This window comes from Stenella coeruleoalba, assembly GCF_951394435.1.
Source record: "Stenella coeruleoalba genome assembly, chromosome: 1".
Lineage (NCBI taxonomy): Eukaryota > Metazoa > Chordata > Mammalia > Artiodactyla > Delphinidae > Stenella > Stenella coeruleoalba.
The window spans coordinates 40668097-40684714 of NC_137169.1; the positions used below are offsets into that span (position 1 = coordinate 40668097).

Genomic DNA, 16618 nt, shown 5'->3' on the forward strand with positions numbered 1-16618 from the left:
GCACCATTTTTTGACCAAAGATGGTAGATTCTTAGTTAGAAAGGCTCTTGGAATAATTTAGTCCAATCTTTTAACTCCTTTATTTAATAAATAGAGAAACTGAGGTCTTAAGAGAGGAAGCAAATTCCTCAAGTTCAAAGAGTGGATTACAGTAAAAACAGGAAATAGAATTAAGTTGTCCTGATGCTCAGATTGGTGTACTGTACTGGGTTACATCTCTTCAAAAAGAATCGGCCATGTGTAGAAGACAGATTTGGTTACTACTTAAACCAGTAGCTTCATAGCCAAACATCCTTTTCAACTTTTCTTAGAGCTTGACCTTCCTAGAGAGCAAGGTTCCACAGAAAAAGGCCAGTTCCAGAAGTTTGTCTTTTTCATGGTATTTTCCACCAACCGACATACAAGTTTAAAGAACACATTCTAAGGAAATTGTATGAATTTGTGATTCCCTCTTGGAGAGATTTTAAGCTCATTAAACAATGATTCATATATATGCTATCTTCTCTCTCTCTGTTTAAGCATATTTAGAATTGTTGATGTTCTTCAATATATAATACTCTCCACTTTATATATAATTCAGATAGAATCTAATACAAACTTATTATGTAAGTTAAGGACTTGTCACTCTACTTTGTCTATTGAAAATACCTCAGGCAAGTAAGCTCAATGGGATGGGCTTGTTTAGGCAGGTTTGTAATGTACCGGCCAAAGGAACTACGAAAGCAGTAAGCCAATGCTTACCTCCCAGTGACCTCCCAGTAATAATGATGAAATGCTGCCTCCACTGGGCCTAGCACCTGGTGAAAGAGCTGTCTGATCTCTTTCTGTTTGAGTCAAGGCGAACCTGATAGGAGAATTAGATGGGGTCTAGGAGCATATTGGAAATTGCAGCAAAGCATAACGGACAAAGTCAGTACCAGAAGGAGAAAATCAAGCATCAAATCTAAAAGGATAGTGCAAAGATGAAGGTAGGCACTGAAGCAAGAGGCCCGGAATTGATGCAAGGAAGAAATAGGTTAGGAAAAGGAATTTGAGGCAGGCCAGGCTTCACATTTCAGAATGAGGGCAAAAAGCTATAAGTAAAGGGAAATGGATGCCTGCATACTGCATTCTAGGAAGGGGCATAGTGGTGAGTTTTGCACAGGTTAGGAGTTACCAAAGTTTCTTATGTGAGGCTCTGTAGATTTCCTCCTATCTTCCTGGACAAACTTTCTCAAACTTTGTTGGCTTCTTTTCCTATACCTAACCTTTAAAAGCTGGCATTCACTGTGGTTCTTTCCTAGGCCCTCTTTTCAAACAACATACCATTACCAGGCAATATCATTCATGGCTTAAACACGGATGGTTCCCAATTCTGTATCTCCAGCCTAGATCACTCTTTTAAATTCCTGTCCCATAGGGTGAACTATTTACTAACCAGTTCTACTTGATGTCTTGCAGATATTTCAAATTCTACATGTTCAAACTGAAATTATAATCTTCTCTTCAATCTTATTTCTTCACTGTTCCCTATTCTCAGGACATGACACCACAACATACACAGTTAGTTGCCCAAGCCAAAAACTTGGTTCACATTTTCTACGCCTTTTAATTCACTGTCTGTGTCTAATCACAACCAAGTTCTGTTGATTCTACCTGTTAAATATCTCAAGCACTTCCATTTCCCTCCATACCATTGTCTTTATGCCAATCTTGTCCATCATCATCTCTCACCTGAAGAATTGCATTCACCTCTTACTTGGATTGCGCTGATTGGGTCTTTGTCCCCTAACATTCTTTCCTCACCCACCAGGTAAAATGATCTTTCTCAAGTGAAATTCTGAATAAGTTGCTCTTCTGTGAAAAATTTTTAATGACTTCTCAGGAAATCTTTTTTTAAAATTATTAACCCTCAGATAGCATTCAAACCTCTTAACATCACTTACAAGGCCTTTTGTGATAAGGCTTCTGCATACCTCTTTACTCTTAGTACCATTCTCCACCCCACTTCTTACCTACCCCCTCCCCCGCCCACAAATCACATTCCAACCATATAGGACAGCAAGTCTAGGACGAAGGTGAGGCAAATGAGGTGCCAACGGTGCAAAATTTAATGAGGCATTCACTTTCAGGTGCCGACTTTATACATGCATAACCCTGAAAGTAAGTGTCTCTCTTTTTTTTTTTCCAGTCTTATATTTTTATTCCAACTTTTCGTACCTCCTAAATATCAATGTCTTTGTCATGATTAGAACTTCCAGTTCTCCAGAATGGTTTTGCAGACCGTATTCCCTTAATTGAGCTATTTGTAATGAGGTGGATGGACCTAGAGTCTGTCATACAGAGTGAAGTAAGTAAGAAAGAGAAAGACAAAAACCGTATGCTAACACATATATATGGACTTTAAGAAAAAAAAAATGTCATGAAGAACCTAGGGGTAAGACAGGAATAAAGACACAGACCTACTAGAGAATGGACTTGAGGATATGGGGAGGGGGAAGGGTAAGCTGTGACAGAGCGAGAGAGTGGCATGGACATATATACACTACCAAACATAAAATAGATAGCTAGTGGGAAGCAGCCGCATAGCACAGGGAGATCAGCTAGGTGCTTTGTGACCACCTAGTGGGGTGGGATAGGGAGGATGGAGGGAGGGAGACACAAGAGGGAAGAGATATGGGAACATATGTATCTGTATAACTGATTCACTTTGCTATAAAGCAGAAACTAACACACCATTGTAAAGCAATTATACTCCAAGAAAGATGTAAATAAATATATAAATAAAATAAATAAAAGTAAAAAAAAAAAAAAGTTGGTTCTTAATCCAGATGGAAGTGAAGGTATGTGCCTCTTTAAGAGTGAGGTGCCGAAGGTATACAATTTAAGAAGGCACAGCTTTACAAAGGTAAGATTTTTCTGTTATCCCAATTTAAGAGATGAGGAAACTGAGACTCAGAGAGTTTAACTGAAAATAGTCCAAGCTCAGATAGCGAAGAAAGAAAGGATTTGAACTCCAAAAGCTTTTGCTTTTTATACTATATCATATTGTCTCCAACTTTTTTCTTTTTAAAGAAAGAATAAATTAATAATAAAATATGAGTTAGGGGACAAAACTACAGTTACCCACACTTATTAGGAATGACTTATTAATACTAGATTAACTATGGTGGGATGAGAGGGATGTCCACACTTATTAGGAATGACTTATTAATACTATATTAACTATGGTGGGATGAGAGGGATGTGTTTAATTCTTAAACACAAGGGAATTTTTAGTTTACTCTCTTCCTGTTCAAATTATTCCATCTCTCTGTGGTAACACTGAGATTGTCAGAAGTTCCTTGCTTCCTTCCTAGGAAAATGTATTTGCACTCATTTAAAAATAAATTAGTGACTACGTAAGTCTTGTAGGTTAATACAGATTGCATTAACATTAGCTTGCCAATTTTCTCAAAGGATTTGTCAGTCATGCCTGTTATATAATCAGAATACAGCAACTGGCTCTGTTTTCATTATACCACGAAATTTAGTACATCAAAATACATTCCCTTTTTTCAAATCTGAAGGAAAAATTTTAGGAAAACATTCCTTTCATTTGATTAGCAATTGGAGGCCCTGGTAATAGAGCTGCTCTAGGCTGCTGATTGTTTTAGAGGGAGTATATGGAGACTCCTTCCTTCTCACACTGCTCCAGTTAGTCAGACCCCAGAGTCCTGATTATTCACCTTGAAATCAGACAGCAAATCACATGCTCTTTCTCAACTATGTGCCCAACTTACTCTCAACTACCTTTATAGAAATACAAAGAGAATCTTTACCTGTTTTTCAGAAGTAATCTAAGAAAGATGTCACCATAAGCCTTGCTCTTTTAAAATAGTAATACTCAACAGATTAATGAATTCACCTCTTGTTAGAAGTGGTACCCACCCATACACCTGGTTTAAACAGAATAAATAAAAATTTCTTCATATGCTATAAACTTGTTCTGGAAATCTGAGGAAAAAAAGTACATCTCTCTACATACAACCAGAGGACAAACAGGCACTCTTAGCACTCCATGTATGTGTCCTAAGTCAAGAAACAGGAAAAAATAGTATGGATAATTTTTTCTCTGTTGTAAGCGATAGTTACAAAATTCAAGCTATGATAAAAGAATAAAGAAAGACATTCTTTGTCCCCAAACAGTTACAAATGTTAGGAAAAAAACGTAAGTCAAATGCGATCAAAGATACTCAACACAGTACCTGGTTAGATTTAGAAAACTAATTAAATGTTCAAGAGTGAACAGTAGGGGAGACAGAAAAGGGGCAGTGGAATTAAGATTTATGGAGGCACTAGTTAAGTGCCAGGCATTATGCTACGAGTTTTACTCAGATTCTTCCATTCAATTCTTATAATAGCCCTGAGAAGTCCAAAAAGTTTAAGCAACATCTAACATCTATATGTATTTACAGTGTACCTGATGTTGCACTAAATGTTTTACATGTGTCATTTTTATCCTCATGACAGCTATATGAGATAGGTGCCATTACCATCTTAGCTTTACAAATGAAAAACTATGGTTTAGAAAAGTAACTGTCCTTCTGAGGTCAGGCAGCTAGTAATTCATACAGGTAGGATTTCAACTCTGGCACTCTGACTACTAAATCCATGATCTTGACCAGGTAATCAAAGGGTAGATTTCAACAATTAAAGACAAAGGCATCAGGAGTAATTGGAACCCAGGTTTCTAAGCCACAAAAATTAGACTCTTTTTTTTTATGACTAAAAGAATCTAAATTAAATGTCGCTAAACCTCAATGCTGATTATGTTATTTTCAAAGATCTACAATACTAGCTAACATTTATTTGTTTGAATTTTTAAATTTTTGTTATGAAGTATTTAAGAATACTAAAAACCCAGATTTAACTTGTGTTAATATTTTGCCAGCTTCAGATCCTTAAAGACAAAGAAAATATTAAAGTTTTTCTTGGAATCATCTCTTCACTAGAAAACCATTTTCCTCCTTTTCTGTCTCTGAAATAACCACTATCTTGCAGTTGTTATATATTCTTTATCTACACATTTTTGTACTTTTATCACATATAATTTTTTCATATTAATCTAGTATTCAGCAGACTCTATAATTAGTTCCAATAGTTAATCTGTAGATTTTCTATGGATTTTTATCTTGAAATTTCTATGTACACAATCAAACCATCTGTAAATAAATAGCATTGTTCCTGTTTTTAAGATAATTATGTTTCTTACTGCTGTTTCTTATATTATATATAAGGGTTAAAGCCTCAGATGTAATGTTGAATAGACACATGGGCAGCAAGCATCTTTTCTTGTTCTTTTTAAGGAAAATGTTTCTAAGGCTTTTACAACAATTTTGGGTTTTAATAAATAATCTCTATCTAGTTAAAGAAATTCCCTTCAATTCCCACTTTTCTAGGAGATTTAATCATAGTTATTGAATTTTGTATTTTTTTTCATCTATTGAGATGATCATATAGGTTTTGCTACTTTAAACTGTTCATGTGGTAAATTAAACTAACAGTAATTAAAATATCCTTGAATTTTTTTGATAAATCCCACCTTTTAAAATTATTTTGTCTACACACTCCTGTATTTTAGCGTACATGATGGATTTGATTTGTAAATATTTATTTTGGATTTTTGCATTAATACATATATAAGTGTTATGGACCTATAGAATTTCCTTCTAGTATCATCTTTGTCTGGTTTTGTTATCAAAGTTTTATCAGCCCCTTACATGAGTTAAGTTTGGTTTACTTTTGTTTTAACTTGCAGATGGACTTACTTCAAAGTCAGAGAACATCATGGCTAGTAAGTCCAATGTATCATATCTTGGAAATTTTACCTCATTTCTTCAGTTTCCACCTGAAAAATCCTGGGGAATAACTCTAATTTTTTTTGCTTGAATCAACCAAATGTGGTTTAGGCAGCTCCTTTCCAAACCACATGGCTGGAGTGGGAAAAGGAGAATTTCTAAGAAGAAAGTAGGGATTCTAGGAAGACAGTGCTATAGCTATACACTACAAATATCTTCCACGTTCATTCTAACATGCCATAACTAAAAAGAACACATAATAAGCACAAATATTGATTAAAGGAAAAAGAAAAGGATTTGTAGCTAAGCTTAACTACCTACTACCTGTGTAATTTTGGACCAACTATTTCACCTCTTTGAGATCCTCTTTCATCAGCTATAAGGAAGGAAAAGAAAATAATCTACCTCAGAGGCAGGTAGAGTTGAATGAGCTTGCCTATGAGCTTCTTGAGTAGAGAGGCCATGTCTGTATCCCCAGCACTCCACACAAAGTAGCTCAGTGATAGTTGAATGAATGACTCCTGGGATGTAGAATTCATTTAAGGCACCCAACCCTGTGCCTAATTCAGCCCTACTTACATAATTCATGCCTAATTATTCTTTCCACACTCCCAAGGAGGCACCGTAATATTAGCTTTAACTGCTTTAAAAACCCCTCCTGCCTCAGATGTTTTGTAGACCTTCTGGGAAGATAAAGCCATCCTAGCTGTAACCAAACCTTTGCAAATGTCTAGGTCTCCCTTCTAGCTCATCCACGCTAAATTACCAAATAGTGTAAGGGGAAAGTACAGGAAAAGGGAGTTCTAAATTGACCATGTTCTCCCCCACTCCTCAAGGGAAACAAAAAAAAAAAGGGCAGAAGATAGTAAGACACTAGAAAAGCTGCTCTGGCTTTGAAATGCCATATTTGACCTTAGTTCTGGGAACATAAGAAGTTTCACTCATTTATCTATTGAAGGAATTATCATGATTCAAAGTCAGGAGACTGTGAGTATATGCAAAGGGCTAGACAGAAGCCAATGTTTAATGAAACACTGGTGAAACCGTCCCAGAAAAGGCTGGCTTAGTCAAGTTAAATCAAATCTCTAGTGAAAGCAAACTTGCTACAACAACATCGGCTGCCATTTATTGAGCATTTTCTAGGTAGCAGAGTCAGGATTAAAACACAGATCTGTCTAATGCCAAGGCTCGTGCTCTTTCCAATATGCAGCGTTGCTTTCTAATCAAAACAGCTCTGAAATTGACTAAAGGACTTTCCTGCAATTGCATCTGTGCTCATTTTACCACATGAAGGTTTAGTCACTACATTGATAGTATTGTCAGACTTCAAGACTCCACTGTATGAGTGAATCTAAGTGAGTAGATTCTAGAAACTTCCCAAGGTAAGGAGAGCTGTTAAAATAGGCCTACAACTCTCATGGGATTCAGTAGCTATCTATCTCTATTTCCAATTAGCTATGAATGAACTATGGAAATACACAGAACTCCAGTGCTACACAAGCTTAGAGGAGCAGACTAATACTTATTGAGCACTTCCAAGTATCAGGCTTTACACTGAGCACTGTACATATATTTAATGCTCACCACAATTTTCTGAAGTAGTTATTATTATTCACCATTTTACAGAAGTAACCAAGGCTTTCACACTTAGAAAAGTGTGAAAAGCAGGACTGGGAACCAGTTTATTATGCCTGTTGAATCCAAGCTTCTCCCTTATTTCTTATAGGGGAAGATTTGACTGTCAATCAAAAAGGGAATAATGGAGCAGATAATTAGAGAAGGCATATCCTAGAGATAGATAGGGACCTATAAGGACAAGGAAAGTATAAATTTCCTGAGAAGCTAAATTAGTCATTGGCATTAACAGGTATGATTGAATAGCTTTCTCTTTAAAAAAAAAAACATTAAAAATTAAAGGAAAAAGGTGATATCCATGCTCAAACACTGATTATTTGCAAGATGTTTTTTACCATTCCTTTTTCCCATGCACTAAGACTCTGACCCTATACAAACCCCAGATCCTCAGTAAAAGAAGCATTCCTCCAATTATTCCAATCCTCTTTAATGAGATTTGCTTGGGAAATTTTAGTTACATTAAAGAGAAATCAATGAGGGATGTAATTCTGGGAATGAGGCAGAGACGCCTACCTCATTTTTGAAATATCAGCAGGAAGGACATCTCAAGAACAAAAGAAAGTTAAAAAGAACTAATCAGAGGGTGGGGCGGAGTCAAGATGGCAGACTAGGAGGACGTGGAATTCGTGTATTCGCACAACTAGGGCACCTACCAGGCACCGGTGGGGTACCACAGACACCAAAGGGGACGGAAGGAACCCCTAGTAACTGGTTGTTTCAATTATATTTTTATTTTTCCTATTATATTTTTTTACCTTTCTAATTTTATTTTGTTATATATTATTTGATATTGCACTGCTTCTTATTTCTTTTTTTTTTTTTTTTTTTTTTTGCCACACCATGCAGCTTGCAGGATCTTGGTTCCCAGGCCGGAGGTTGGGCCAAACCTCATATGATGGGAGCACTGAGTCCAAACCACTGGACTAACAGAGAGCCTCAGACCCCAGGGAATATAAATTGGAGTGAGGCCTCCCAGAGGTCATCTCAGCACCAAGACCCAGCTCTATTCAACTGCCTGCAAATTCCAGTGCTGGACGCTTCAGGTCAAACAACCAGTAAGACAGGAATATAAGCCCACGCATCAAAAAAGAAAAAAAAAATGAAACGACAAAAAACATGTTACAGATAAAGGACCAAGGTAAAAACCTACAAGACCAAATAAATGAAGATGAAATAGGCAAACTACCTGAAAAAGAATTCAGAGTAAGGGCAATGAAGATGATCCAAAATCTCAGAAACAAAATGGAGAAAATACAAGAAACATTTAATAAGGATCCACAAGAATTAAAGAGCAAAACAATGATGAACAACACAATAACTGAAATTAAAAATACTCTAGAAGGAATCAATGGCAGAATAATTGAGGCAGAAGAAGGGATAAGTGAGCTGGGAGATAAAATGGTGGAAATAACTGCCAGGGAGCAGAATAAAGGAAAAAGAATGAAAAGAATTGAGGACAGTCTCAGAGACCTCTGGGACAACATTAAATGCACCAACATTCAAATTAGAGGGGTCACAGAAGAAGAGAAAGAGAAAGTGACTGAGAAAATACATGAAGAGATTATAGTGGAAAACTTCCCTAATATGGGAAAGGAAATAGTCAATCAAGTCCAGGAAGTGCAGAGAGTCCCATACAGGATAAATCCAAAGAAAAACATGCCAAGACACATACTAATCAAACAATCAAAAATTAAATACAAAAAAAAACTATTAAAAGTGGCAAGGGAACAGCAACAAATAACATACAAGGGAATCCCCAAAAGGTTAACAGCAGATGTTACAGCAGAAACTCTGCAAGCCAGAAGGGAGTGGCAGGACATATTTAAAGTGATGAAAGGGAAAAACCTACAACCAAGATTACTCTACCCTGCAAAGATCTCATTAAGATTCAATGGAGAAATTAAAACCTTTACAGACAAGCAAAAGTTAAGAGAATTCAGCACCATGAAACCAGCTTTACAACAAATGCTAAAGGAACTTCTCTAGGCAGGAAATACAACAGAGGGAAAAGACATACAAAAACAAACCCAAAACAATTGAGAAAATGGTAATAGAAACATACATATTGATAATTACTTTAAATGTAAATGGATAAAATGCTCCAGCCAAAAGACATACACTGGCTGAATGGATACAAAAACAAGACCTGTATATATGCTGTCTACAAGAGAACCACTTCAAACCTAGAGACACATACAGACTGAAGGAGAGGGGATTGAAAAAAAGATATTCCATGTAACTGGAAATCAAAAGAAAGCTGGAGTAGCAATTCTCATATCAGACAAAATAGACTTTAAAATAAAGACTATTACAAGAGACAAAGAAGGACACTACATAATGATCAAAGGATCAATCCAAGAAGAAGATATAACAATGGTAAATATTTATGCACCCAAAATAGGAGCACCTAAATATATAAGGCAAATGCTAACAGCCCTAAAAGGGGAAATTGACAGTAACACAATAATAGTAGGGGACTTTAACATCTCACTTTCACCAATGGACAGATCATGGAAGATGAAAATAAATCAGGAAACACAAGCTTTAAAGGACACATTAAGCAAGATGGACTTAATTGATATTTATAAGACATTCCATCCAAAAACAACAGAATACACTTTCTTCCCAAGTGCTCATGGAACATTCTCCAGGATAGATGATATCTTGGGTCACAAATCAAGCCTCAGTAAATTTAAGAAACTGAATTCGTATCAAGTATCTTTTCTGACCACAATACTATGAGACAAGATATCAATTACAGGAAAAAAAATATAAAATATATAAACACATGGAGGTGAAACAATACCCTACTAAATAACCAAGAGATCACTGAAGAGATCAAAGAGGAAATCAAAACATCCCTAGAAATAAATGACAATGAAAACACGATGAGCCAAAGCCTATGGGATTCATCGAAAGTAGTTCTAAGAGGGAAGTTTATAGCAATACAATCCTAGCTCACGAAACAAGAAACATCTCAAGTAAACAACCTAACCTTACACCTAAAGCAATTAGAGAAAGAAGAACAAAAAACCCCCCAAAGTTAGCAGAAGGAAAGAAATCATAAACGTCAGAGCAGAAATAAATGAAAAAGAAATGAAGGAAATGATAGCAAAGATCAATAAAACTAAAAGCTGGATCTTTGAGAAGATAAACAAAATTGATAAACCATTAGCCAGACTCATCAAGAGAAAAAGAGAGAAGACTCAAATCAATAGAATTAGAAATGAAAAAGGAGAAGCAACAACTAACACTGCAGCAATACAAAGGATCATGAGAGATTACCACAAGCAACCATGTGCCAGTAATATGGACAACCTGGAAGAAATGGACAAATTCTTAGAAAACCACAACCTTCCGAGACTGAACCAGGAAGAAATAGAAAATAGAAACACACAAATCACAAGCACTGAAATTGAAACTGTGATTAGAAATTTTCCAACAAACAAAAGCCCAGGACCAGATGGCTTCACAGGCAAATTCTATCAAACATTTAGAGAAGAGCTAACACATAACCTTCTCAAACTCTTCCAAAATATAGCAGAGGGAGGAACACTCCTGAAATCATTTTATGAGGCCACCATCACCCTGATACCAAAAGCAGACAAAGATGTCACCAAAAAAGAAAACTACAGTCCAATATCACTGATTAAAATAGATGCACAAATCCTCAACAAAATAATAGCAAACAGAATCCAACAGCATATTAAAAGGTTCATACACCATGATCTAGTGGGGTTTATCCCAGGAATGGAAAGAATCTTCAATATATGCAAATCAATCAATGTGATACACCACATTAACAAACTGAAGGATAAAAAACATATGATAATCTCAACAGATGTAGAAAAAGCTTTTGACAAAATTCAACACCCATTTATGATAAAAACTCTCCAGAAAGTAGGCATAGAGGGAACCTACCTCAAAAGAATAATGGCCATATATGATAAACCCACAGCCAACATCATTCTCAATGGGGAAACACTGAAACCATTTCCCCTAAGATCAGGAACAAGACAAGGTTGCCCACTCTCACCACCGTTATTCAACATAGTTTTGGAAGTTTTAGCAATAGCGATCAGAGAACAAGAAGAAATTAAAGGAATCCAAGTTGGAAAAGAGGAAGTAAAACTGTCACTGTTTGCAGATGACATGATACCCTACATATAGAATCTTAAAGATGCTATGAGAAGACTACTAGAGCTAATCAATGAATTTGGTAGAGTAGCAGGATACAAAGTTAATGCACAGAAATCTCTTGCATTCCTATACACTAATGATGAAAAATCTGAAAGAGAAATTAAGGAAACAGTTCAATTTACCACTGCAACAAAAAAAATTAAATTCCTAGGAATAAACCTACCTAAGGAGTCAAAAGACTGGTATGCAAAAAACTATAAGACACTAATGAAAGAAATTAAAGATGATACAAACAGATGGAGAAATATACCATGTTCTTGGATTCCAAGAATCAATATTGTGAAAATGACTATACTACCCAAAGCAATCTACAGATTCAGTGCAATCCCTATAAAATTACCAATGGCATTTTTCACAGAACTAGAACAAAAATTTTTACAATTTGTATGGAAACACAAAAGACCCTGAATAGCCAAAGCAATCTTGAGGAAGAAAAACGGAGATGGAGGAATCAGGCTCCCTGACTTCAGACTATACTACAAAGCTACAGTAATCAAGACAGTATGGTACTAGAACAAAAACAAAAATATAGATCAATGGAACAGGATAGAAAGTCCAGAGATAAACCCATGCACATATGGTCACCTTATCTTTGATAAAGTGAGCAAGAGTATACAATGGAGAAAAAGCAGCCTCTTCAATAAATGGTGCTGGGAAAACTGGACAGCTACATGTAAAAGAATGAAATTAGAACACTCCCTAACACCATACACAAACATAAACTTAAATGGATTAAAGACTTAAATGTAAGGCCAGACACTATAAAACTCTTAGAGGAAAACATAGGCCGAACACCCTTTAACGTAAATCACAGCAAGATCCTTTTGGACCCACCTCCTAGAGAAATGGAAATAAATACAAAAATAAACAAATGGGACCTAATGAAACTTAAAAGCTTTTGCACGGCAACAGAAACCATAAACAAGAGAAAAGACAACCCTCAGAATGGGAGAAAATATTTGCAAATGAAGCAATTGACAAAGGATTAATCTCTAAAATAGACAAGCAGCTCATTCAGATCAATATCAGAAAAATAAACAACACAACCCCAAAATGGGCAGAAGACCTAAACAGACATTTCTCCAAAGAAGATATACAGATGGCCAACAAACACATGAAAGGATACTCAACATCACTGATCATTAGAGAACTGCAAATCAAAACTACAATGAGGTATCACCTCACACAGGTCAGAATGGCCATCATCAAAAAATCTACAAACAATAAATGCTGGAGACCTCATTCATTTCCACCGGACTTTTGTGCAGCAGCCCCAGCTCTTGTCATCGCCATCCCTCCGCTGCCTCCCCCGCAAGAGTTCGCTGTCGCTGGAGCCACCTCCGGTTACTCGTAGCGCTCGATTCTCTCTGCTTCACTTCCCACCAACCGCAACCATTGACGCCACGTTGGGTTATTCGAGTGACCGAGACTGCACCTGGGATCGAGGGTTTCGTGTCCCTCGATTTGGAGGAAGTAGGGCAGGGCCGTTATCTGGAAAGAAGTTTGGAAACCCTGGGGAGAAACTGGTTAAAAAGAAGTGGAATCTTGATGAGCTGTCCAAATTTGAGAAGAATTTTTATCAAGAACACCCTGATTTGGCTAGGTGTACAGCACAAGAGGGAGAGACATACAGAAGAAGCAAGGAAATTACAGTTAGAGGTCACAACTGCCCAAAGCCAGTACTGAACTTTTATGAAGCGAACTTCCCTCCAAATGTCATGGACGTGATTGCAAGGCAGAACTTTACTGAACCCACAGCTATTCAAGCTCAGGGATGGCCAGTTGCTCTAAATAGATTGGATATGGTTGGGGTAGCAGAAACTGGACCTGGGAAGGCGTTGTCTTATTTGATGCCTGCCATTGTCCACATCAATCATCAGCCACTCCTAGAGAGAGGTGACGGACCTATTTGCTTGGTGCTGGCACCAACTCGGGAACTGGCCCAACAGGTACAGCAAGTAGCTGCTGAATACTGTAGAGCATGTTGCTTGAAGTCCACTTGTATTTATCGTGGTGCTCCCAAGGGACCACAAATATGTTATTTGGAGAGAGATGTAGAAATCTGTATTGCAACACCTGGAAGATTTACTGACTTTTTAGAATGTGGGAAAACCAATCTAAGAAGAACCACCTATCTTGTCCTTGATGAAGCAGACAGAATGCTTGATATGGGATTCGAACCTCAAATAAGGAAGATTGTGGATTAGATAAGACCTGATAGGCAAACCCTAATGTGGAGTGCTACTTGGCCAAAAGAAGTAAGACAGCTTGCTGAAGATTTCCTGAAAGACTATATTCATATAAACATTGGTGCACTAGAACTGAGTGCAAATCACAACATTCTTCAGATTGTGGATGTGTGTCATGATGTAGAAAAGGAAGAAAAGCTTATTCATTTAATGGAAGAGATCATGAGTGAGAAGATGATTAAAACCATTGTTTTTGTTGAAACCAAAAGAAGATGTGATGAACTCACTAGAAAAATGAGGATAGATGGGTGGCCTGTCATGGGTATCCATGGTGACAAGAGTCAACAGGAACGTGACTGGGTTCTAAATGAATTCAAACATGGAAAGGCTCCTATTCTGATTGCTACAGATGTGGCCTCCAGAGGGCTAGATGTGGAAGATGTGAAATTTGTCATCAATTATGACTACCCTAACTCCTCAGAGGATTACATTCATCGAATTGGAAGAACTGCTCGCAGTACCAAAACAGGCACAGCATACACTTTCTTTACACCTGATAACATAAAGCAAGTGAGTGACCTTATCTCTGTGCTTCGTGAAGCTAATCAAGAAATTAATCCCAAATTGCTTCAGTTGGTCGAAGACAGAGGTTCAGGTCGTTCCAGGGGTAGAGGAGGCATGAAGGATGACCATCGGGACAGATACTCTGTTGGCAAAAGGGGTGGATTTAATACATTTAGAGACAGGGAAAATTATGACAGGTTACTCTAGTCTGCTTAAGAGAGATTTTGGGGCAAAAACTCAAAATGGTGTTTACAGTGCTTCAGATTACACCAATGGGAGCTCTGGAAGTAATTTTGTGTCTGCTGGTATACAGAGCAGCTTTAGGACTGGTAATCCAACAGGGACTTACCAGAATGGATATGATAGCACTCAGCAATATGGACGTAATATTCCCAATATGCACAATGGTATGAACCAACAGGCATATGCATATCCTGCTACTACAGCTGCGCCTATTGGTTATCCAATGCCAATAGGATATTCTCAATAAAACTTTAGAAGTATATGTAAATGTCTGTTTTTCATAATTACTCTTTATATCGTGTGTTATCACACAAGGTAGTCATTTAAGAAACATGGGAAATGAAGAAATGACTGCAGTGCAGCAGTAATTATGGTGCACTTTTTCGCTATTTAAGTTGGAAATTTCTCTACATTCCTGAAACAATTTTTGGTTTCTTTGTACTAGAAAATGCAGGCAGTGTTTTCACAAAAGTATACGTATAGTGATTTGAAATACAATAAATGAAGGCAATGCATGGTCTTCCAATAAAAAATATTTGAAGACTGGAAAAATAAATAAATAAATAAATAAATAAATAAATAAATGCTGGAGAGGGTGTGGAGAAAAGGGAACCCTCTTGCACTGTTGGTGGGAATGTAAATTGATACAGCCACTATGGAAAACAGTATGGAGGTTCCTTAAAAAACTAAAAATAGGACTAACACATGGCCAGTAATCCCACTACCAGGCATATTCCCTGAGAAAACCATAATTCAAAAAAAGTTATGTACCACAATGTTCATTGCAGTACTATTTACGGTAGCTAGGACATGGAAGCAACCTACGTGTCCACTGACAGATGAATGGATAAAAAAGATGTGGCACATATATACAATGGAATATTACTCAGCCATAAAAAGATATGAAATTGAGTTGTCTGTAGTGAGGTAAATGGACCTAGAGTGTGTCATACAGAGTGAAGTAACTCAGAAAGAGAAAAACAAATACTGTATGCTAACACATATACATGGAATCTAAAAAAAAAAAAAAAGGTTCTCATGAACCTAGAGGTAGGACAGGAGTAAAGATGCAGACGTAGAGAATGGACTTGAGGACACGGGGAGGGGGAAGGGTAAGCTGTGACAAAGTGAGAGAGTAGCATTGACATATATACACTCCGAAATGTAAAATAGAGAATAGATAGGTAGTGGGAAGCAGCTGCATAGAACAGGGAGACGAGCTCGGTACTTTGTGACCACCTAGAGGAGTGGGATAGGGAGGGTGGGAGGGAGAAGCAAGAGGGAGGGGATATGGGGATATATGTATTCATATAGCTGGTTCACTTTGTTATACAGCAGGAACTAACACAACATTGTAAAGCAATTATACTCCAATAAAGAGGTTAAGAAAAAAAAACTAATCAGAATCACGTTCACATAAAAGAAAAATTTATTTTTATTACCTAGAACTGAGGCCAAGAAGATTCGCAAGGAGGAGACAATCATAACTGAGCACATGAAGCTGCAGTGACTCTGTAGGTCAGGAAGGAGAGTGAGTCATGGAGAAGACATATATATCCAGTTTAGGGCTATAAAACCAGTTTGTACTTTCTGAACCTTGAGTCTAGCTAGCTTGTTCTCTACTTGTCAGAATACTGATCTAGAGATCCACGGTAGAACACTTGTCTCTGCCTCGCTATATTTAGAGAACTGCCTAGCATGTTGGGGAGAACCTGTTACTGGGAAAAAATGAACCCATAAACCCTGTAATAGCCTCTTTTCCCTTCTCTGTTTCTACCAGCAAATGAACAGACTGCTTCTGCTCAATGAGTTTGGCAAGATATGAAGGTTATTTTATTTGAGCAGATATGAGTCATCATCACTCTGAAAAAAAGGATGTTGATAATAATTTTTTTTTAAAGAGCTGAAGATGACACTAGCAAGAATGGTATATTTCTCTTGGGATCCTAAATCTCCTTTGGAAATTTA

At 37.1% G+C, this 16618-nt stretch overlaps 2 protein-coding genes across 3 annotated transcripts in view; one reads left to right on the forward strand and one right to left on the reverse strand.

Moving 5' to 3' along the window:
• LOC307188045 (BEN domain-containing protein 5) overlaps window positions 1-16618 on the reverse strand; it is a gene marked incomplete at its 3' end in the record, with an annotated part of 1401459 nt that overhangs the window by 969203 nt on the left and 415638 nt on the right. The window lies entirely within an intron of this gene.
• On the forward strand, window positions 963-14897 carry LOC307193524 (putative ATP-dependent RNA helicase DDX5; the record flags this gene model as incomplete). The annotated part of the gene is given in 4 exon segments (XM_079935622.1): window positions 963-968; window positions 12923-13858; window positions 13862-14601; window positions 14603-14897. Coding segments are annotated over 4 exon segments (1977 nt in total).